The sequence below is a fragment of the Blennius ocellaris genome (assembly GCF_963422515.1).
Source record: "Blennius ocellaris genome assembly, chromosome: 5".
In the NCBI taxonomy this organism is placed as follows: Eukaryota; Metazoa; Chordata; class Actinopteri; order Blenniiformes; family Blenniidae; genus Blennius; species Blennius ocellaris.
In genome coordinates, this window is record NC_137654.1 from 21,051,211 (window position 1) to 21,075,345 (window position 24,135).

The following is a 24,135-nucleotide window of genomic DNA, read 5'->3' on the forward strand; positions in this document are numbered from 1 at the left end:
CACACTGTTGAAGAGCATCACAACCAGATCATAGAAATCCTAATAAGCCGATCAATCTGGTTCATTTTTTTTAATGTTGGTTTTTTTTTTCTTTCTTTATTGTAGCACTATTTAAGCTCTCTGGTATCCCCCTGCAGAGAGCTGATCGCACATTTTAATACCCAGTGTGATCCAACTTTTCTACCTCTATCCAAATCACAAATCAGGCTGCAAGGTGCTGGAAGTGATACCGGCTTATGGGACGAACGCAGGTTACACCAGGAAAGGTCATGGAAAACATGCAAACTCCACACAGAAAGGCCCCCCAAACCCAACCTGGAATGAATTCTCACTACGGCGTGAGAATGCAAGCCACTACACACATCTGTGCACAGTGATGACTACTCCTGTAGACTAAAACACGGGAGAAATATTCACCAGAACTATTGTAAATAGAACAATAATCTGTTATTTTCAGACAGCGGCAGGAGGCACCGCAGCAGAAATCAACTAAATCTTTATCCCCCAGCAGAGTAAACTGTTTGTGCCGAGCAGTTTGGAGGAAATGCAGAGCTTAAACCCTTTTGAGACTCCATGCTGAGAGCCACCGGCTTCGTGACTCCACCAGCACTGAGAGAATCATTAGGTGGGTTTCTGTCCTCTCTTCTGCGTTGCCTTGTGAACACGCTGGAGTCAGATGGAGAGAAGCACCAGAGGGCGCCGTTCCCCCTTAATGTGGGAAATAGGTTAACACTTTATCTCCACAGCCTCATTCCAGCTGTGCAGTAGCTGCACCATGGTAACAGGGGAGACGGAGCCACTGCATTTTCCCCTGTTAAATCAATTATAAGCAAGAAGCATCACACAAACTCTGACCAAGATATGTCCGTACAGCTTCCTGCTCCACACACTCCTCACACTGATTTAGAGCTTAGTTATGGAGGTATGATGTGCATCATCCAAAAAGACCCCAGGGATGGAGGAGAGAAAGCAAAGACAGAACAGGATGACCTGACATGGTTTCCAAAAGCACACACTTTCCATACAATGAATGAAATCACAGAAATACAGACTCACCCGTTTTGAAATGCTCTGAGATTGGACAATAAATGCAAACAATGGTGAATACGTTTGAGTTATTTTCATAATTATTAGTCTGTGTTTTTTGAAAAGCCCATTTAAGAGAATGTGAGAACCCCAAAAAATCGAGTTAGCTTTTTAAAACATTTTCAATTATTCAGAGATACAAAGTCCTTTTTATAAAGAAAGACAATTTATACATCATTACTTTAACGAGGTTCATTATAAGATGGTAAAGTAATAGGTAATAGATAATAATAAAGTAAAATACATTTGAAAAATGTTAAAAAAAATTTTTATTTATGTCACGATTTGAGGAAGAATATATTCTAACATAAATCTGTAAACGTATTATTATATAGCATGAATCTATAATTTATATATATTTTTGAAGTTCAAATTACATTAGATTGTGATACAAAGGCATTAGATTAAGTTATTATAGTCCCATTATATTTTTTTCAGAGTTTGTCAAGCAAGTTACTTGGTCAGTCTTTTGAGAAATTGTTCTAACAAAATAATTATTTACACAGAATGAGTCAATCCCGTGTGAAAAACTTTCACAGCATAAACCATCACAGCTCATCAGCATGTTGCAGTGCAGTTACTTGTTGAATTGTGACACAGTGAAGCCACTGACGGGTACCGAGGCTGGTTCACTTTGCTGAACCACCATCAAAGACAAGCAAGAGAAATATGCAGCGGCGTTAAAATGAATTTGACCAAAGAGATAAGTTCATAGAGTCAGTCTGGTATACATGCCCAGAAGAGGATTTGATCCCATCACTTTCAATATGGGAGTATATTTAACTTGACAAACTTCCGTCGTGGTCAATTTCAGCAGCAGAAACACCACCAAAGTTCACCTCAACATAAACCTGTCATGTAGCCACAGTGATAAAGCTACATGCTCATTCTGGCTCAGGCATAGTTCATCAAAATGTCAACAGACACAAAGAGTGTACTTCAGTTGGAAAAAAAACCCACCAAAAAAACACTGCTTGATTCTAGGTTTTGTTTTTTGTCTTTTTTGTGTGCACTCACCTGTGTGACGTGACCTACCTCCTGCTCAGACGGGGAAAATCCATCTCCGATGGAAGCCTGCAGGTTTGTGTGATGACGTTGTTCAGTGCCATCTACCGACTGACAACTTCCCCCCTTTGACAGAAGTGCTGCACGCAACCTCAAGTACTTCAACATGTGAGTCTGTTTTCTGTCTTTGTCTTTTCATATTTGGACATTTCAATGTTTGTTCTTATTTATTTATTTTTTAACTGTAGCTCCACCATTAATATCAAATTAACTGTGAATTCACGCTCAATGTATGTCTGTCTTACTCGTAAAACTATTAAGACTTGGTTTGATTCAGCACATTTCAAAAATAAACCAAGCCGTATGTATGGATTTTTTTTTTTACTTACTTGACTTACTTGTGAGACATGATGCTACCTGTTCAGCACAGTACTTGAACCCGCAACTCCTCAATGCCCAGACAGCGACTTATCATCAATAGTTTGATTCAGTGAGCAGCTTATTGTGTTCAACATTAAACTCCAGCCAGCTGAAGAGAACAATTCAATCCAGCAATCATTAAGCCAGGTAACGAATGAGAGCTGCACACTATTATTCTTCTCTTATTCTTCTCATTTTTATTCAGTGCTTCACTTTTCTATAAAATAAACTCCATTACAGAATGTTCTCATTACGATAGACAAAGTGCTTATAAGTGATTATTTCAATACCTTTACTAATCCGTTTCTAATGTGATGCCAATTAAATACATACAAACTGAATCTGTCTAACTTATTTTGCTCAGAATAATACTCCCTTCTAATCTTCCCTTCTTTGCAATATTTTGATAGCTTATTGTCACTGCGATATTGACAGACTAATGAACTGTGATAGATCATGTTTGGATGCACTGTACATTCATGTTCTGCATTTTCAACATAACATCCTGTTAAGTAAGAAAGAACATTGTGACTAATTGTGATTAACTTTATAACAATTGTGTGATTAATTAAGACATTTTATCCAATCCACAGCTGGTGTCCACAGTGAAGATGTTAAAGTGGCCAAAGTCAACAAAGTGGTCTTTTCTCAAAACACGAAGACATAAACATCATCTATTCAAGTATCTGTTCATTGAAAATCTTATCGTTATTGCAATACTCAATATTACTGCATATTGCATGTGTGCCTAATATCATGCAACCCTTGTCTAAATGTTATCTGTCAGTTTGGGTGTGTGTGACTGTCTGAGCCCCCCTCAAAAAAAAAACCAAGTCAAATTCAGTCACAGTTACACATTTGGACAAACGGCCTCTGCGTGTGGTGCTGCATGAGTTTGAGGTGTCACCTGAAGAGGAGGCTCTGCAGGATGTGGAGCTGTAGGCCATGAACGAGTATGACAGCACACAGGTATCTCTTCTCGGCCTCAGCACCTCAGATTATGGAAATCCTCCAATTTCCAGTGTTATTTTCCCCCATTTTCAGTTTGCATCCAAGAAGCAGACATTGCATCAGTGTAAAGCTTCACCAGGGACACATAATGCAGCTTAAACACAGCTTTTATGCAGCATTTAAGAAGGCAGAACTGTAGTGTGGTGGAATGCTTTAAACAATGAAAATCGCAAACAGAAATACACCTAATCCAGTCATATTTTATGACGCTACGTCATCCCTTTATACCTACATGTATTTTTGAAGTGTGACTAAACCTGCGATGCATCTGTATGCGGTTTTATTGCCAAGCGCAGCTTCGAGCTTGCAGTCATGAAGACAGCATGCTGATGTTATCAGTTAAAATCTGCACCATGTTCAACGTCTTAGATGACAAGCAGTGACGCATAACGCGCGCCTCTGGCTAAATGTCATTCTTTACAAAACAAATAAAAACACATCCCCCATCATGGTTGGAGGACAGGAAATCAATAACCAAAGTTATTATTTTTCATTTTGAAGAAAATAAGAATATGTGCACCGTATTTCATGGCAATCGTTTCCATTGCTGTTGAGATTGTTTTGCCAAGAAAGAATAGCTCATTGGATATCTGGTCGATCTGTGATATGTTGATATGTTTTGACTGCGGGGGCTGAGAGCAATGTATGCACATATGTTGAAGGATTATGATGCAGCTTCTCCTCGCCTGAATGACGCCAAGTAATCATGTCAAACACCAATGTTTTTTTAAACTCCACCTTGCACACACGTTATTGCACCTTCTTTTGTGCTCATTACAACACTCATGAAGTCATTTTGCAGCCCTCATCCAAGTGGCATTGCATGAAATGTTAAGTGAATTGTAAAGGGCTGGTAAAACATTATTTCATTGAGCAAGTCTTATCGACTGAAACATTGACGTCCATAATTCAAAATGTTACCGTTGGCTTGTGTAATGTAGTGAGAGGTCTTTCAGATGTCAACATTTATTGTTTGTTTGTGTGATAGTTGTTGAGATGTCACAGTCTGGACCAAATATGTGGATGAACTTTGCCAGAGTGGTTATAAATGATATCATAAAGGACATTGTTGAGATTGTGCCACTGCTGACACCATAACATATTGCTGAAAGAAAACTCCTCCTGTGTCTGACCATAAAAGTCTTTTTTTTAAACAGAAATAATAAAAGCAGACATCATCAAAACTTCATTGTTGTCTTTTAGTGGGCAAGTGTGACATAATAACAAGGGAACCACTAGTACATCATATAATAAAGGCGGTGGAAGGAATTACAGGAACCGAACACAGAGGAAGGATAAAAAGACAAGAGGACAATGCCAAAAAAAAAAGAAAAAGGAAAGAAAAAAAGCAGTCATGAGCCACAGTATGAAACTTAAAATACTTTGAGTCATTGTGCTTGTCAAAGCCAATAATATCCAACTAAATTCTCCTTACTGAAGCATAGAAAAACCCCAGAGAGGCAGCGAGCCAAAAGGCTGCTCACAAAGTGCTGAATGGCTTAGATCAGGGTGCATCACAGCATATTGCTACTCATTTGTTTGTTTGCAATGAAATTTGATAGGCCTATAAAATTGATTAAAGAAGTATTTATGTGTTCCGCTCCGAGTCCAGCTTCCTGCCGGACATGGCGGACACCCCGCTGCTCTGCACTCTTTGGAAAAACCCACAAGAGAGGCTGGGTTGGTGTTCAGTGCAGAGGCATGATAAACAGCCTGTTGTGTGCTGCAGCAGTCTGCATTCATTTGAGTCTTTTTTTGGAAGCAACCAACCTAGCTCCTAAAAAAGCATCAGTATATCACAGCCAGCGGGTGGACGTTCTCTGCATTGCTTTGTGTGTTTCCCGAGCTCATATTCCAAGTCAGGTGTCCAGTTAGAATGAAATAAGAGTTTTGGGTGACACCGTGGGTGTTGCAGTATCTGAAAGATGTGTATGTATCTGCCACAGCTGGATGCCTCCGCTCTTGCATGATGACTGTTTTGACAGTTTAGTAATAGCCTGTGTTGACAGTCAATGCGGGCTTCCACTGGTGAAGGCAATTGAGCTTGTGCTATTCAGAGGGGGAAAAAAAAAAATCCTCTTTCACTGTAATTAGATTCTTGACGAAGATGATTTTGAATCCCTGAGAGCACAGGCAAACTGGGAAAAAAACAATTAATCTGGAAAGGGAAGTGCGTGCTTTAATTGAAGCTTGATGGAGTGTTTTGCTTTGGAGAAGGGCATCTTGTCAGGCATCAAGGGGTGCTTCCTTCACATTTGGGTAATTTGTTGGAACGTCACTGTATAATTTGTAGAAAACAGACTCAGTATGACTGACTCACACCTTTCTGTGCAATTTAGGGTTTTATTATACAGTGTACTTAGTAAGTGTGTATATTTCAATATAAACTACGGAAGCAGAGAAAGGTCTTGATTCCCCATGATAATCTGAAAAATGTTCGAAACTAAAGCTCTATGATTTTTTACTTCATGCTTGTATTTGTTTTGGGTTTTTACCCCCCCCCCCCCCCCCAATATGAACTGCTGAATCCTACATTTTCAGTGAAGTACTTTTTGTCCAAAGGTTAAAATGAAATGCTTGATATTAAATGGCATCGGGGTACTAACTTCACTCTTCCTGAATTTGATGTGCTTTCAGATGTTCTAACCTGCAAATCATATCAGAAACAATAAATCCCAGCCCAGCTGTGTGCACTATACAAGGGAGAGGAACCAGATTAGAGGGAATTAAAAAATACTGAAATTGACAAAGCACCTGGTTTTTATCCTTGTAGTAATCTCCTAAAACCTAACCCCCACTCATCACACCATTTAGCGGCTCTCATGCACAGTCTCTAAAAACAGCGGGCCACCACGGACTCTGATACCAGCCGTTATATCACACCGGCACAAATCTGCACATTATGTAATCTGTGTTCGGGAATTTAAATATTGCTTACCACTGTGAAAACAGTTCAAACTTTGCTAAATATAACAAGTCGGTAATAACATGATTAAATAGAGTGCAGCATTACAATGCAGTGCTCTCTTGGCCTAACAGATTTCTGCTTAATCCTCGGGAGTTTAATAGTGATGAAACTCATTGCTATCAAAGAGCCTGCTCGTTCTAGTTTCATGCACTGTTGCCCATTCGATTTCAGATTCCCACCTTTTTTCAGTGCGTGTGTGTGTGTGTGTGTGTGTGTGTGTGTGTGTGTGTGTGTGTGTGTGTGTGTGTGTGTGTGTGTGTGTGTGTGTGTGTGTGTGTGTGTGTGTGTGTGTGTGTGTGTGTGTGTGAATTTAAATTCAAGATGCATAACAATATTAGCTTTCCCTAGCTTAAAAGGAGTCAAGTTTTAATTAAGGATTTAGAAATAATCAAAGTCTCCCACTCCAACAACATGCTCCGCTCTGTCAGATGTGGGTTTCTGGGGACTGTTCATTGACATTATATGAAGGATTACATCTAATCCCGTTCAGTCTTGATGCAATCCTTAGTCCCACCCAGTGTTTGCGTTGAGATTAAGCTACAATCTCACAACATTATAGATGCCTGGAGTTAAAGAAATGGATTTGTTTCTTGTGAGACGGCAGTTCTTTCACTGGGTTTTAAATATCTCTTCATCCTTGACCGTCCATATGGTGTCTTTCATCCGTCATGTCATCACCTTAATGTTCTCATCCCACACACTTATGTTCCTCTACGGCGGTGCACGCAAGTCTGTCATCTGCATCTTTTATCTTTGTGTTTGTACAGTGTAAATCTGTCATTTGAAGCATGTTACTCTGAATCTATTAAAAAAAAAGAAAAAAAAGAAAATCTAACAACCAAAAACAAAGCCAGATAGAGTAATGCCCCCTTCGAGGTTTGCGTCAGGGCTGCTTGAAGAATTTGTCACCTCAGTTCAAATTTACTGGTTGTGTTTATTCCCCAGTGTTCAAAGTGCTCGGCTGTGTTTGATCAGAAAGATGGCGCCTTTGAAGAGGAGCCCATTTGCTGTTTGTTTTTTCGGTTTGTTGACACTCCTCATTCTGGTATTTCACCATTTGCTCGATAAGCAGAGCGCAGATAGAGATTCACTGTTTTTGTTGCTGCTTGATCAATGCAACAAGTTTGTACGCGATACGTATATACATATATGTATATGATAAATCACAGTGGGATGCACCTCTGCCTCCTGTGAGATAAGAAGTTCCTACGTGTGCTGTGAGCTATAGCTTCTGCACAGAAATATTTTCAGAGGTAATAACAAAATAACTGCCTTGAAAAACCCAAGCAGTATCGCAAGCCCTTCGATTTACAGGGACTGAATCTTTTATTAGAAAAATGGGAAGCTGAAGTTTGCAGGAGTTGGATGCAGTTTTAGTTGCTACATGCTGAAACTACATATTACAAGAGATATTGGTTGAGGATTTCAGCCCATCGCAGTTGATGTAGTACTGCTGCCTATCTCTCACACACTAATTATGGAGCACCTCCACAGAACTGAAATACTTTCTCCGGTCCCTACAATCAGTCACTGTAGGAACTTTAATCCACGTTAAACAGTCGGTGGGAAAAGTGAGTCAGATTTATTCTCTGATCTCTGGAGAGAAAGTCCCCCAGGTGCTGTACGCGAGCGCACCGAGAAGTTATTAGCTGATTTTGAGGACAGATAATGGCTCGGCTGTGATTTGGCAGTGTCAGTACTGAGGGTAATAAACCAAAGTTGAAACTTTCATTTCGACTACCTGGCCATATGATAGAAAAGAGCAAGAAATGGAAAAGGAGATATTGCTTTTTTCTTCAGGATGCCTTTTAAGTGCAGTGACACTCAGCGGGAAAGAGACATGCCGTTCTTTTTTTTTTTCATTTACAGCATTGACACTTGAATAACATCTCACAGGTAGTCCCTGAGAAAGGACTTTGTCCAGAGGTCTGCTGATCAACATTCCGAAGTCCATTATGTTCCTTCTTCACCAGCCATCGGCTCCATAAAGGCTACATGCTTGTTCGCCTGAATCACCGCCTGCTCTCTTGAGGAAGAGCAGAAAACAGAGGAGAGGGTGCTGGGGTCGTAGGCTGCGATTGGGATGGCCGGAGGTCCTGGCTGTTTGCAGCAGCTGCAGCGACACGGAGTTAGGTACAGGTACATGAGGATGAGGATGGTGGTCACCATGCAGCCAAGCAGTGTGGTGTAGCCGGTGTTGAAAATCTCAGTTGTCGGCAGGTGCACTGTCACATTAACCTCCCGAGTGGCATTCAGTTCCTGTTTAACATCCACCGCTGTGCACACGTACAGGCCTGAGTCATTGACCTTGGTTGCTTGAATTTCCAAGGTACCATTGGGAAAGAGACTAATTAGCGTGTCGTTGGTGCTGGTCAGGGTGATGTACCCCCTGCTGGGGGAGAGCCATGTGAATGAAAGGTCTGTGCTATTTAGAGATGTTTGACAGTCTAGATGTATGCTTTCTCCCTGGGAAACAAACACACTCGACAGGAGAACAGTCACAGGCTGTGAGACGACTTTCTCCACAGTGCAGTTGTGGAAGAAGCGGTTGTATTGCAGGAACTGGATGGACCCCTGTGGCTCCCCAGTGATTGTGCAGATGTGTTCTGCTGTGAAATGCTTGATTGTGTCATAACCCCTCAGATCCCAGTGCCAAAACATACTGTACATGGTGCAGTCACAGATCAGAGAGTTGTTGTGAAGATAAAGCCCCCGCTGCACCAACCTGGGTAAAGCCTTCACATCCTCCCATGGCAGACTGGTCATTCGGTTGGATGAGAGATCCAGCATGGTCAGGAACGGATGACTGTGATCTTGGATGGCGAAGAATGGGAAGTGTGTGATCTGGTTGAGGCTGAAGTAGACTTTTTTTAAGCTGCTGAGACCACTCAGTATGTTGGCCTCCACCTGCGTGATCTTGTTGTTAAAGAGCAGCAGCTCCTCCAACCTCCAGAGCCCTTGGAAGTAGTGGTGCTCCACCACACGCAGCTTGTTGGAGGACAAGTCAATGTGTCGGAGGCCGGAAGCATTGCGAAACACGCCATTAGTCAGAGTGATGATCTGATTGTGGGCCATCCGCAGGTTCTCCAGCCTGGGCATCTTGTTGAAATTTCCTGGTCCGAGCCAGGAGAAGTGGTTGTGACTGAGGTCAAGGGTGACGGAGAAAGTGGGCAAGGAGAGAGGTAGTTTGGACAGACCGCTGGAGCTGCAGCTTGTGGTGTCAGATACGCAGAGGCACATGGGTGGGCAGGTCTTCACAGAGCTATGGAGGTGAGGGAGCAGCAGGAGGAGGAGGAGGAGGAGGAGGAGGCCTGGATAAAGTCCGCAGGTCATGTTTCTGGGAATCAGATCTTGCAAGGTTTTTAATCCTTCTTGCACTTTCCCCCCTGGTTAGATAAGAATCAAATAAGAAGCAGCATGATATATTAGAAAGCTATTCTTTTGTGTGAGCTTTAAGCTCTTCTGCAGACATATAAAATGACCACAAGGTTAATACTGAACAGGAGCCTTGAGTGTCTGTGGCAGGAGATGATAAATGACACAATGTTAGCACCACAAATCCATTTTTACCCTCAAAAGAATCTTTGCCTCTGATTCAGAAATACTCGCACTCACAGAGAAACAATGAACATTTTGTGGTGTCATCATTCTCAGGCTCGAAGTTATTGTCATCATGTATTAATGTGTTTATTGTTTTGCTTTATAAATCAATGATGCATTAAACTCTCCAATAAAACACTTAAAAAAGGGAAACTTGACAAGCTTGACTTAAAGTCTTGAAGCATCGTTTTTCTTTTTAAATGAGACACATTCATTAATCATGACGGAGAACTGTTGCTTAAAAGTTTCATGTTGAAAAATTGCTCACAACTTTAGATCATTAAAACTTTTCGGCACATAATGAAAGCTCTGTGTTAAAATGTCATACGTACCGAGGTAAAATGTCAAGATCAACAGATGTTTCTTCTCAGCTGCTTCCAGGTGACGGGAAACATTTTCACCCTTTAGCTCAAACAGATTCCCCGTTACTGATGTGTAAAGTCTGTTTGAATGTGGGGGCAGAGAGGGAAAGAGTTCACTGCACTTCCAAACAACTGAGCAATTGGACACACTTTGTTAATCCCATTCTCCTCTCCGAAAAACATCTCACAACCATAAATCCAAACACACTGCTCAGCCGCAACTTCCCAACGTGTTTCTCTCTTTTAAAGTTGCATCCCGTCAATGGAGACCCACAAACCCTGCCGTCTAATCCTTTATCTTCTTCTGGGATCGTCCTCCTCCCAGGACGCTCCAGGAATAATACAATGCTCTCGCCTTTCTCCTCAGCCAAGTTTAAGGTCCCTCTACTGGCTTTCTGTACGTCCCAAATGAGAGCGCCGCTGAACAAACATCCCGCGGTGCTTTGCAGTGTATAACAAACAGCACAGAGCTCACTTAATCTCCCTCAATCCCCCATCCCATCCCCTCTCCTCCCTCCTTTTCTGTGTCATTTACAGACCAGCCTTGTGTCTCCCTCTCTCATCATTAAGACGTGATGCTGGTAGCTTCCCTTCTCCCGCTCTCCCTATCTCTCATTCACCATTTAGAAGAAATATCAGTTGTCCCACAATATTTTATTCATATTCTATTCCATTAAATTTTTAGTATTTTGCTTACTAACAGATTAGCAGAACCTCAGAGCGTTCCTCATGAATATTGCATGTGTTATCTGCTAACCTTTCAATAATCCCAGAGGACTAAAACTTTGCTACACCCACTGTATTTTCTTTATTTTTCATAAATGTGTGTGTGTGTCTGGATGGTGGTTTTCCTACAGTAGTAAATATTCTCAAGTTTTGACCAATTCAGTCCAGTCTTTTTGAATTTTTCAACAAATTCTTTGTGTTTTTCCTCACTCTCGCGACTGTTTTTGTTCAGTGTCATACTCTTAAGCACCTCATGCACTACATCCCCGTCCTCCCCTGCCTTCACTTGGCTGTGGATTTGACTGGGTGTCCGTGCTGCTTGGTCATGGCCGTCCTGACAGCTCTGATTTCTGTCGCAGTGAATTAGTTCAGCCTCTGAGCCCCCCCCCCCCCCCCCCCCCCACCCCATCACCCCCTGCTGTATGTGCTCTAGGATTTGTCTGACTCCCACCCACTCACTCACTCACTCACTCACTCACTCACTCACTCACTCACTCACTCACTCACTCACTCACTCACTCATGGGCACAGATGAGGGGAGATGTTGGGTGCATGGCTTCTCCTATGCAATCTCCTCCTCTGCATATGAGAATGGGATTAAGGGTAAACACAAAATACATTTGGATGTATTTATGTTAAAATAAACAAGCTATCACCATCTTTGGCATTGCGGCGTTACATGCAATCTTGTCCCTGGGCTAGTCATCAGCTTGGCTTCAACATGTAAGAAATATATACACCCACTCATGTGCATCTGAGATATGTTAGAGAGGGATTCAAGCCCTTCATGTAGGTGTGATGTTTACGTGGGCTAATGTTTAGGCTCAAATGGCCTTAAAGCAATTTTCATCTTTTCTGCAAACTGAACTTTGTCCTGCAGAAAACCCCCCAAAACAATCTGTATAGTTACTAAAATATTCATGTTTCATTGAATGAAGGTATTATATAACTCATGTTTGTTGAATGAGTCCTCCTCTTGTGCAGTCTTTACCCGAAATTCCCAATTGGAAATGGATCTCATACGACCTATAAACTAGAGTGCATGTCTGCGTAAGGCTGTAACGATTCATGGTTCGATGCATGATGCTTTTAAATAAGGCGTGTGATGGTGCCAGCGTGATGTTTTTAGCCGCAGCATAATTGTGCACAGAATGTGCCCTTTATCTTCGGCAGCTCTTGTTTTGTTGCTGTTGACGTAGCTCGAACACTTTGGTGTCTTGTTATTTTTCTCTATTGACTTCTTTTGTGTAAAGGATCCATCATTTTTTTTGTGTGTGCAATCATTTATCATTGTTCTCAAACATGAAGTGGTAAACAAGAAGACAAAGCAAGTTATTCTTTCTGTGCAGCTTTTCCACTCACACTATAAGATAATTAATTGAGCCCTTTTTACAATGTGCATCATCAGTCTGTGTTGTTTCAGCCGAGTGGGCTTGCTCAGGAATGTCAATATTGCCACCTTCCTCATTTCTTGCCTCCTTGTCCACTCAAGAGTCCATCGTAAACCTATTTTTGTCCTACTCCACGTCTGCTGTCTGCAGTGTTTCTGTTGTAAAGCTCACGTGTGTGTGTGTGTGTGTGTGTGTGTGTGTGTGTGTGTGTGTGTGTGTGTGTGTGTGTGTGCCTCCGACCTGCTGCTCTGGAAAATCCCAAATCTAATCTGCATCTTCAAATCAAACTGTTTTGCAAATCCCAGAGTCATTTTTTTTTTACATATATGTATTTGATGTTACTCAGCGTATGCAACATACTCCTGTCAAATCAGCCAGGTTTAGAGTGGACCTCAAAGCTTAAACCCTGACCCTGACGCATCCTGCCCCCAGCAGAAAGTGATTTTCTCTTTTACCATCTGCTGCAGAGGAGAGAGGGGGAAAAAACGAGAAAAAGAAACACACTGGAGCACGGGGAAATGTCTGCTCCTATCTTGCCCTTAAGAAGCAGCAAAGCTCACTAAGAGTAGATAGTATAAAGCTTTATATTGTCAGATGTTAGAGGAGTATTTCTGTTGATCACTAAAGTAAAGCGGTGATGCACAAATGTGCTTAAGACTGTCTGTGCTATAATTTTTTCCCCCTCCTCACTTAAAAATAATTCTGAGGCTTATAAAAACCCATGTCTTTCTCCCCCCCCCCTACATTTTGTATGCAAGAAAAAAAAACAACCTCTTTGAGATCAAGAAACTCATTCAAGAGCATCCTGGTGGAGACAAGGAGCCGCAATGAGGAAAACAGGCAAACAACATTACACAGATATATCTCAGAGAGACGTCACATCAGAGAAAAAAAATACTGCGGAGGAACTTCTAAATGAAAAACATTGCAGGCAATGTCATAAAACATGCTGTAAACTGATTTGCGTGATAAATTGCAATGAATAGAGGACAGAGAAAATAAACAACGTCAAGCTGGATGCTAACGCTTGAGCAAAGTGACAGACGAGTGGGTTTGATTCCCACACGGACGCACTGAAATATCCACCAGAAACTCCGCACACCCAGCAGATGAAGGGTTTCCATAGCCTCTGTCTGTCAATTATGAACCCTTGAACCTGAATCCACGCTTGCTTGTTTGGTGTTTATTCTGCCTCACAGCAGCTTTTTGTTAGCATGGCTGGCAGCCAGTTTCTCAAATATGAATGAGTCAGTGCCTGGATAAAGATTTGGAGGATTGAGTTTTATTTCTTTGTGCTCCCAGGGTGAGTTTGCAGTCTGGATGAGCTCTTTGTTGAGAAGGAGTTTCAGACAGTATGAAATTGTTTGCTTGTCACGCAGAGCTGCGCAGTTGCTCAGTATGCTTTGTATTTATAGTCATTGTCACGCATTATTTTACAAAATCGCACCCAAAACAGATGATCTGGTGGGAACATGTTTTTTTTTTCTTTTTTTTAATGTTGCACAATCTGAGCGGTGCACACAGTATATATTACACAGTGCCACTCTGTCTTCTCCAGTTTGACATTTTCTCCACTCAATCCATCTCTTGGATGTAATGTGAAGAGACAAGCACACCATCTAGTGGTTCAAGACTCAACTGGAGCAACGAACCATCCAATATACTGTCCTATTCTCTCTCTCACACTGCCTGTAGTTCTTCACAAAGAATCTTTACATGATGCATAGTTAAATGATTATAAAAATGTGAAAACACATCATTCTATATTCATATTTTTCAAAACTGTAAACAATTTTCAGTTTATTGTCCTAAAGGATTAGTTTATTTATTAAATTGTCTTTGTGTTATATTTATTTTATTTTCTACTGACAAAACATCGCTGTGTGTTTGTCATATCGAGTTATTTTTAAAATACTGTAAGTGTACAAACATGTCTATCCACCCAGCTTCTATCTCTGCCTCACCAGAATTAGGGCACACAGCTGGGCTACATCATAGACAGGTCATGGCTAACACAGAGAAACAATCACTCATGCACATATTTGTACTCGTGTCACCAAGTAACTTAACATCCATGTGTTTTCGATTGAGGGAAAAAAGAAAAAAAAGCCCAGAGAGAACATACAAACTCAACATAGCCTGGGTTTGAACACAGATTTTTTTCATGTAAGGTTAGCGATGCTGAACCACGAAGCTGCTTGCATTTGTGATGTGAAATGGACATTCGCTGAATCAAACTTGGTATTCCATGTCATTATTTTGCAGGCATTTGAAAGCTGCCACACATGAGCCTGAACTTCTGTGGCACCTCACGAGAAGGAGAGCCGACAAACATAATAACAACTTCATAAGTGAAACCTGTCAGAGAGATGAGGGTCAGTGACTAAAAAAAGACATTTCAGATGATGAAAAAACATGAAATCACTGAATAAATGATAAACAAAACATTTAAAATGCAACAATGTTTTCGATGACCAAATAATGATTTGTACTAGTAAAGGAAAACTTAGATATTTGAAAAAGTTATCATGACTCTTTCGATAATTAAAACATCCAGAACAAGATATTGCAGTTTCATGTGATTCATCATTCTCAGTTAACTGACCAGTGATTTGTTCACACTTTGCCTCCAGGAATTAAAAGAATAAGTCATGAGTTATTGAATCTGTTTTCTACTTGCAGGTTCGCTTCCTCCAGCTCCAGTCTCACTGTTTTCCATCTTCATGCTTGGCTAATTAACTGGAGACCAGCTGCTGCAGCTTCACATTTAATGGACACAGAAGAGAGTAGTATTGATCCTTACTTCATTTCAACAGTCATTTGTTGATTGTGTTCATTATGGCACTGACAAGCCTGGGCAATTTTCCCTTTCACACCATCCTAATTTACACTTTGTATAGCCTCACCAGAGCAGATTATGATTTAATAAAAACAAGATATGTCTCTGGACAGTAACATCTCACCTGGACAGTTTCATGTGAAGTCGGTTCAGTGCTGTGTGGACACAAGAATAAGTGTTGATTATAACCCAGACCCATGTCTTCATGGCTATCAGTGCAAAGAGTGCAGCGGGCAGGAAAAGAGGGCATGGGGTACAAAGTACCTCATGTCTCCTCAGCCTGTATTATCTGAGTTGATTGTTAACGGATTTCAATTAGGACTCACAGGAGTTAATATGATTGCTTGCTGTTTACCCTTTCTTGGTTCCTACCATGGAAGCCAATTATGCACGAGTAGCAGTAGATGAGCGCTGGACGCTGCTAATGGCTCTGCTTCTCCCTTTGTGTTCACATTACTGAAGGATATGGGTTGTGAAATGAGATCGCTACTGACTACTGTGCTATCAGTGATTGTGCTATAAAACATTATGGGCCAGAACATAGTAAATTGTATGACGTGACTGTGGGGTGGCAGGCTGTCTGCTCTTCTTCAGCTCTTTTATCTGTTATCCTCTCATCTATTTCCTCTTCCTTGCCCCGTGTTTCTCTCCTCTGTTCTCATATCTCCTCTTCTCCCCTTCCTCACCGCTCATCCGCTAAACCGTCTTTCTGTTCTCATTCTTAGCCTCTCGCCTCCTCCCCTCTAATCATTTGCTTCTCTCTTTTCGCTTATCCTCTCAGCTCCTATCTCCCCGCATCAGTTCTTTACACCTCTTCTCTCCGCTTTTCATCTCCTGGCCTGTGGTTATCAACACAGACAGGCAGGACATGAGTCAAGCCTCTTGCCTCCTCCAAATCACTTATGATAGATTGACGGCTCTTAAAAAAGTCCATTATCCTGCAATCAATAAGTATTATCATATATTCCGTAGACATCTTATATGAAATACAGCCATAACATTAATTATTATCTTATTACTCAGGGAATCTGCTGCTCATTTATCATCTGAAATGTCTGCCTGGATATATGTGTGGGTCCTCATGCATGGACATCTCTGTCTGGAAGAATAAGTGAAACTGAGAGAAGCAGTCACGACTTGAAGCACTAGCTTGTGTTGGTTCGTAGGAAACAAGACGCCAAGTAGAGGAACCCAGCGTTGTCTCGTGTAGATGAAAGATAGAAGCAGCCATGTCTTTGTGGAGCAAGTTTATCTGGCTGCACTCCTGGTTTGGTGGAGACACTGTGATTGATCCTGCAGCCAGCTGAGCTGCTGCCGCTGTGTCGCCGCTCCACAGTTGGACAGACACCGGGGGACACCAGGGCTGATGAGCAGTTAGCAGCCCCCATCAAGGATCTCCGGGGCCATCCGAGGAAAATGAAACCATCTCTGAACAGGTAACTCAATTTAACTTGTGGCTGCCTTCACTGGAGCTACAAGCACAAATACATTCCCAGCTGATGAGATGAGGTAACAGAGCATGGCCAGAGTCGGTGAGTGCAGTGGGTGAAGCCCACTCCACCCAGATTGCCTCAGCATGGTCAAGGTTTTCCACCTCTTTTACAGATGGACAAGCAGACACTGAAGAGGAGAAAGGTTCTCTGCTTTTTCCCCTTTCCTTTTCAATCGATAACATGGACCGGCTTTAATCATGGCGCTATTGAGTGCTGAAGCCAGCAAAGTAGATAGTTGGTCCTCTGGAACCATTCCCAACTTCGCCCCCCGCTTCAAAGGCATTTTCCTGCACAGGAGGGAAGTACTGTATTTGGTCTGATTTTGGAGCAAAGCCAATGAGGTGGCCAAACTTTCAAAATGAGCTTTTCGGTTTGAGTTCGTGCCTCACATGTGGAAACCGATGACTTGTTGTCTAAAAAGATGTCATAAAAAAGAAGAAACACCACATGAAAGGCAGACAGTTTCAAGATTCGACCCAGTGATGGAAAAGTATTTCTGCCCTTTACTTTAAATAATTTAAAAACTTGCTTGTCCCTCCAGGATGTCCCTCTATCTATCTATCTATCTATCTATCTATCTATCTATAAGACGTCACTGGGTGAAGATTAGGACCAGTCTTTCTCTCAGGACACACACACACACACACACACACACACACACACACACACACACACACACACACACACACACACACACACACACACACACACACACACACACACACACACACACACACACACACACACACACACACACTCTACTTTACACTTTACACAAACAATTAAAGTTATAATTTAACCTGACGTTCACATCTTTAGTTTTGGTAGGAATCCAGCACACCTGAAACTTACATTAAAAAAAAACTAGCATTGAAGAATTATATGAAGTGATATATTATTGGGTTGATAGGGTTCTTTTACAGTTTGAAAGACCATTAAAGAGATGCAGGATACATCTGTGGTTGTTGTGCGAACAGAAATCCCTTCTTGGTGGCAGTAGTATGAGAAATATGACAAGAGGCGCAGACACATTAATGCGTCGGTCCAGGGACAGCCTTAGGCAAGACACATTATATTTCCGGATCGTTTGTCCGTCCATCCATCTTCAGTGCCTTCAAGTAATTGCTTTAAATCTGGCACACATTTGTGAGAATTGCACTTCTTGCTTGAAAATGGCCAAAGGTGAATTTAACTGTGACCTCATGTGTGTTAATATCTTCCTAAAGCCTAAAGGGGGCCGCATACTTCTATTTGTGCACCAGAAGAAACACCACAGAGCCATTTTTTACTGCTGCTGAACCTTCCAATGACTTGAAAATGTCTCAGAGCATTGCCAATCTGAACCAGTTTCAGTAATGACAGGAGTGTGGAGGTGAAGCAAGTCAAGGCTGAGAAACACGATATACTCAAGAAAAGACATTTGAATAAATCCTTTGACTTAATAAGCAAAGATCTCCAGGCTTTCACTGTGTGGGCAGTCACAGAGTGCTAGTGAAATAAGGTAATATTGAGTTTCAATGCCTGCTGCATGAAAACTCTTATCTCTTGATAATCACACTCCCGCTGATCAGATGATTAGTGCTGGGCTCTGACATACAATTTCATTGAAGTTCTGGGATTGATGGACCATGCAGATAGTCTACTCCCGATTGGCATAGCTCTGAAAGCTGTGGTGGAAAGTGGGCGGATTCCTGCCTGGTTAAAGCTCCTCATCCACATTCACAGAGAGTGTGGAGCCTTCAGCCTTTGGCATTACTGCTGGTGATGGATCAGCTCTGAGAGACATGTCATCCAACATGGAACTGCACTCAGCCTGTTGGACTTGACTTCCCTCGCCTAAATGTGTGTACATCCAGCTCTACCTGATAAATGTGAGCAGGACGCTGTCAAAGCTCTGCCACTACAACATCTACTTTCTTCACATGAGTGTGAGCTGACAGATCGTAATGTTTTCATCCACCTGCTCTCTCATAAAGAACTCAACATGTTGGCTGACATCTGTTTGGCTGTTTTGTGTAAGACAGATGGTGTCAATGACCGCATTGATGTTGTGGTCCAGATTGGTCTCTTTACACATCTGGCGAAGCATGCTTGGATACAATGCTCTGTCTGTGGCTACCCCCACACAGCATGCCTTTAGGGACATTTTGACAGATACAGATGAAGAGCCTTCCTGTGTTCTTCATACTGCTGCATCAAAAATACCATCAACATGTTGGAAGAGGCAGCATGGCCTATATCCTACATCACAGCCAGCTAGCATGCCAAATCCATGAGAGATATACAGTTCTTGCAAAAGTTGAGGTTTTGGGACTTACAAACTTCATTAATGAAGGGAGGCTTCAGCAGGCAGTATAGTTGTGATAGCCAGTGTGATGAAGCCTCTTGAATATGCTCTCTTCCAACAACAGCAGAAATGTTTTCGTCGTCTTGCCCGCAATTACCAATATTTTTATGGCCGGAGATAAAAAACCAGGAGTCTGCAAGCTGTTTTTTTAAGATTGAGGAATGCAGTGCACTCGATGAGGTTAAAGCTTTAAAGTCATATGAGAATAAGATGGTTTGCAAGAGCCAAACGCCCTAAACCTCATTGAGAAAAAGACTTCTCGGAAAAGGAGGAGACAGTGGAGTGTGTTGGTCCAGAAGCAAATAATGATGGTTACACATCTCAGATAGTAAAAACCACAACACTTTCCATTTCTTAATGAGTCTTAAGAGCTTTACTATTAACTGCATATATCCTTCCCTGCAACTGTTTGTGCTTTGTTTATGTGAGCTTTGTGTATTTGTGCTTTCTTTATGTGTTTTACAAAGGCTTACTGTTTTACAATGACCAACAGAACCTGTAAATGAAAGCAAATCCTTCAGGAATCAATTTGAATCAGTTCAAACCACTGGTGTTTCATAGAGCGAAGACCCTGGTTTGCTTTGGGGAGTTTGCATGTTCTGCTGTGTGTCCTTGGTTTCCTCTACTTTTGCATGTGTTCAGCTGCTGACCTGTTTGGGGTAAACGCTGGAACATTTTCGTATTTTCCAAAATATTTTTGTGGACTTCATGATAAACCACAGAAACAGAAGACTGAACTGCAGTATCTCAGAAAAACCCACAGTTAAATTTCCATTTTCTGAAATTCTGTATGATTCTGACAAACAATTATCTCAAAGGAGACTTTTCTTGCCCATAGAGGCATACAATCACATGCCAGTGATTCTAGTTTTGCAAGAGGTTATAACCACCAGAAAGGGTTTTGAACTGCTGGTTTAATTTTTAAAAATACTTTTAATTTCATGAGCTCTCACATGTTTTTTTCATGTGAAATTCAAATCTGAAAAGAAACCAGAGCTGGCAGGAGCAGTGGAATAAAGGGTGCAATATTTAGTATATCATAAATATCAAATGTCTTAAAATGAAAATACACACGAAGTACAAATAAAGCTGCTACTAGCACTGTTAAGATACATGTCATGTGATATTATTTTCAATGTCTGAAATGGATCATTACATTGTGCCAATTAGATTAACTGCATAAAAGAGGAGGGGTCACTCTCACAGTGCCCATTAGAAACATCCCTTATTAGTCCATCTTGTAATTATTCTTCAGCTAAATGATATAACGATCACATTGACCTTTTCACAATTCTGCTCAGTGGTCTAAGTTGTTGCATTTCGGAAAGTCAATTTAATGGGTGCAATTTAATGTGTGGCTCAATATTGCTTCCATCCACTACATTATTAATCGTGATAAAAAAGTTAGCTCTGTTAATTATTGCAAATGTGTTTCAATGAAAATGTCAGTGTTACTTGAAGGCATCCAGGTATTCCAAAAGGTGGTGATGCTTCTGGATGAACTCCTAATAAAATGGCTGCTGTTAACATCAGCTGCGGCTGCAAATAGATATAGCTTTCAATGTAGCCCGCTGTCTATCAGTGAAGTCTGCATGACTCCATTAAAACACATTAGATGAAACTTTAATGTTGCCAGCGGGCAAATTGGGTCATTACACCTTCATGTTGGAGAGGAGCTGAGAACAGATAGCATGTATTGATGTAATGCATCTACGGTACGGAAGCAATAAAAGGCGTTCCTTCAAAGCCCAGGTTCAAGTCCGTGTCACAGTGCTGCATTTCCTGCTGAAGTGTCCTTGAGCAGGTTACTCTTCCACTCCAGCAGCGTCAGATCTCTTTTTCAGCCACCGAATCTCAATATAATGGAGCCATAGAACAAACACAACAAGCTGACAGGCTGGCGTTGATCACCTGCAGTGATTCTCATTGATTATTCACTAACGCAGACACTAATTCTACTTGAAAACAAAATGCAGTACCAAAAAATGATGTGGTGCCGAAGGGTTCTAGAACGGAGCGGAGCAGGCGTATACATCATGCCTCTCTGTCAGCTGCACGCTGGGAAAGTCAGGCAGAAGATGAAAAAGAGGAGGGGGGATGGGGAAGCGGCGAGGACAAAACAGGATTGAGTGAGACTGATTGTCGCCTGCAGAGGGAAACCATTAAGCTCACCAAATATCATTATCAGATTTTCAATAAGGTTGCAGCCATCAGATAGTGAATACAGACAGTATTGTTGCTTCCCTTTCCTGCTCTTGTTGCACCAGGTGCAACATGTTTTTGCAATTCAATCTGGCTACAAGGCCACAAGGAGGCTTTACTTATTGCTTAGATCCCAGAACAAATCATAAGCCCAACAAATATCTGGGTGCCGGCCTGCCTGGGGAGTGGCTGGAGGCTGAGGGACTTGGATGTGTACTGTTGTTTGAGTGATTACACAATGATTACCACCTGCTGAGTACTGTTGTTCTGTGTGTACACCGTGGTACAAGGGCATTCTCAGGATTTACAGTGTTCCTCATTATCAAAATTTAAATAGCTTTGCTGATAAAGTCGTACTAAAATGAAACCATATTTCAATAGATAATCCCCCCTTGAAAAAAAAAAAAAAAATCCCAACACTCATCACAGGCCAAAACTAATGAGAGATAAGAAAGTGGAGATAAGAGGGTTTGGGCTTGCGGGGCATACTTTCGCTTTATTGTAAACTAAGTGCAAAAGTAGCTGAAAGGTTGTAAAAGACTAAATAGTCTCTGAAAGCCAGCAGATATCAACCAAAAGTGCGTTGGTTGGTTTGGATAAAATAGAAAGGAGGGGTACCGGAGAATAAAAGTGGGAACCCATCTGTCAGTGCAGTCTGGCTGAAGTTGGCCCTCGCCTCTCTGTTTTGATTATTTCCTTATCTCTCTCTTACTGGCTGGCGGTGAGTAACAGTGACCCGCTGGATTGCTTCCTAGACCATATTTCCTGGTCTGACTCTGGCGTTGCAATCCATTCCTAATGTCAGTGGATTTATTCGGAGCCTTAAAATCTCACAAAGCAGCAAAAGATTGACTTCTCCATAAAGAAAACATGATAAAACAAACTGCCATGTTGAACATGGAGCTCCAGGCAGTTGAGACAAGGCTGAATGTCAATGAGCATAATGGTTAATTAGAGGCGAATACCAAATGCTGTGTTATTTTAATTACTTTTGCAGCATTATCAGAACTACAATTGAGAATAAAAGCACTGCCATGCTGCAGCACTAGAGGCTCCCACATCCACTGCCATTGCAGCAGTCTCACTCGTTTATTACATGTAACAGTGTGCAGCATAAATTTAATAAACTTGGTGTAACATTATGTTTGACTGCATGATGTCAGCGTCACCTAAATTGAAGGAGACAACTGTTTTCACATACGTCAGAGGTGCCCACGCTCTTTCGTCTCACAGGCTGTTTTTAACAAGACCAGGTCGACACAAAATTTTACCACTGCCGAATTATTTATTTCATACGTGACACGTTTATGCAAAGAGGACTTCATAAACAAGCAGCTATAATCTTCTTGATAATCACGAGCTGGAAACAGGACAGCATCTATAATGACATGATTTTCACTCATTTTGCAGCAACTGTTGACACTATATGAAGACTACGGAAATCAGAAGTACAGAAACATCAATGCTGTTACACTTGTTCTGATGTGATGTCACTTCACACACTTCTGTGACAATCCCACAAGACAACAAATCCATTAAGAAATTTATTGCAAACACTAAATAATGTTGACCAGGCCTGTGTAGTGACAAGTTAGAGGAGAGCTCTCAGAACGATCGCTCTGTAAATCACCGAGATGAAAGACACATTTTTTTTTATTTTTTTTTTGAATGGCATGCAGTCTACTGGTTGTAAATGATGGAGACTCCCGACATATGGCGATATACAAAAATAACTCCATTGAATTACTCTGCTGATGCTGTTGTGGGACAAATAAATTGAACAACCAGGACTTGAACTGTTGTTCACCTCCTGCGTGTTGTCTCAGGATTGTGTTTATCCATGTTTGGTGCATTTGATGGGTTGTCAGTAGCTATAGTTACCCATCAGTTGTTTCAGCAGACACAGACGTAGTGAGACAGCAGTCCTCTTCTCACACTGTCAGAAGGTTATCTAAGGTTCCTTTTCTTAAGACCGTGACAACTGCTGCCCACCAACCCCTGTCTGAGTGTATGCCATTAATTAGAGCAACACTCCATGACGAGAGATATTGCTGCGATAACTCATCTTTTGTCTGGTACAGGCCTAATCCGCTCAACCATCCATCTCTTGTAACAGCTTTATCTGACTTTACACAGTTTAAACACATCTTAAAACGAGGGACCAATTGTACAAAGCAAAGCTCAGACATCAAAGTAGTATATGTAATGTGTTGTTGAAGAGCTATTGTTTCATTTTCACATGCATTTGAGGACATTTGAAGCTGGGCTCAGGTGTTTGTCCACTAGAGAAGAACAATACAAAATGTTGGCAGAATTTGTTAGTGACTAACATTTTAACAGGCTTTCAATAGCATGAAATCTGCATGAAGAGCTGAGTTACAGTGGCTTCTGCATGAGACAGGGCTTAGTACTTTTAACTTGTGAGACAGTTTTTTATATCAACAAACAAAAACAACAGATGATATATTTACTGCTTTCCTAAAGAAGTTTTCGAGATTGGAGTGCATGCGACAATTTAGAGCTAAGTTTTCCTGCTTCTTTTGTGTGTGTGTCTTTTTATGACAGGTCGGCAGGTGTCACATACAGTAACCATAGAAACCTGCCAGCAGGTGTCTGTGATTGTTCCCATAGAAACAATGGTCAGCAGGTGTCAAGGACTGTTGCCATAGAAACGTGACTTGGGTC

The 24,135-nt window shown here is 41.5% G+C and overlaps 1 protein-coding gene across 1 annotated transcript; it reads right to left on the reverse strand.

Annotated features, from left to right (window-relative positions):
- Positions 1-8,443: 8,443 nt before the first annotated feature.
- LOC308130788 (amphoterin-induced protein 3-like) lies at positions 8,444-9,823 on the reverse strand (the record flags this gene model as incomplete). Its single annotated transcript, XM_080497242.1, has 1 exon — positions 8,444-9,823. The coding sequence occupies one exon, from the start codon at positions 9,821-9,823 to the stop codon at positions 8,444-8,446; it is 1,380 nt and encodes a 459-aa protein (XP_080353368.1).
- Between the last annotated feature and the right edge of the window lie 14,312 nt (positions 9,824-24,135).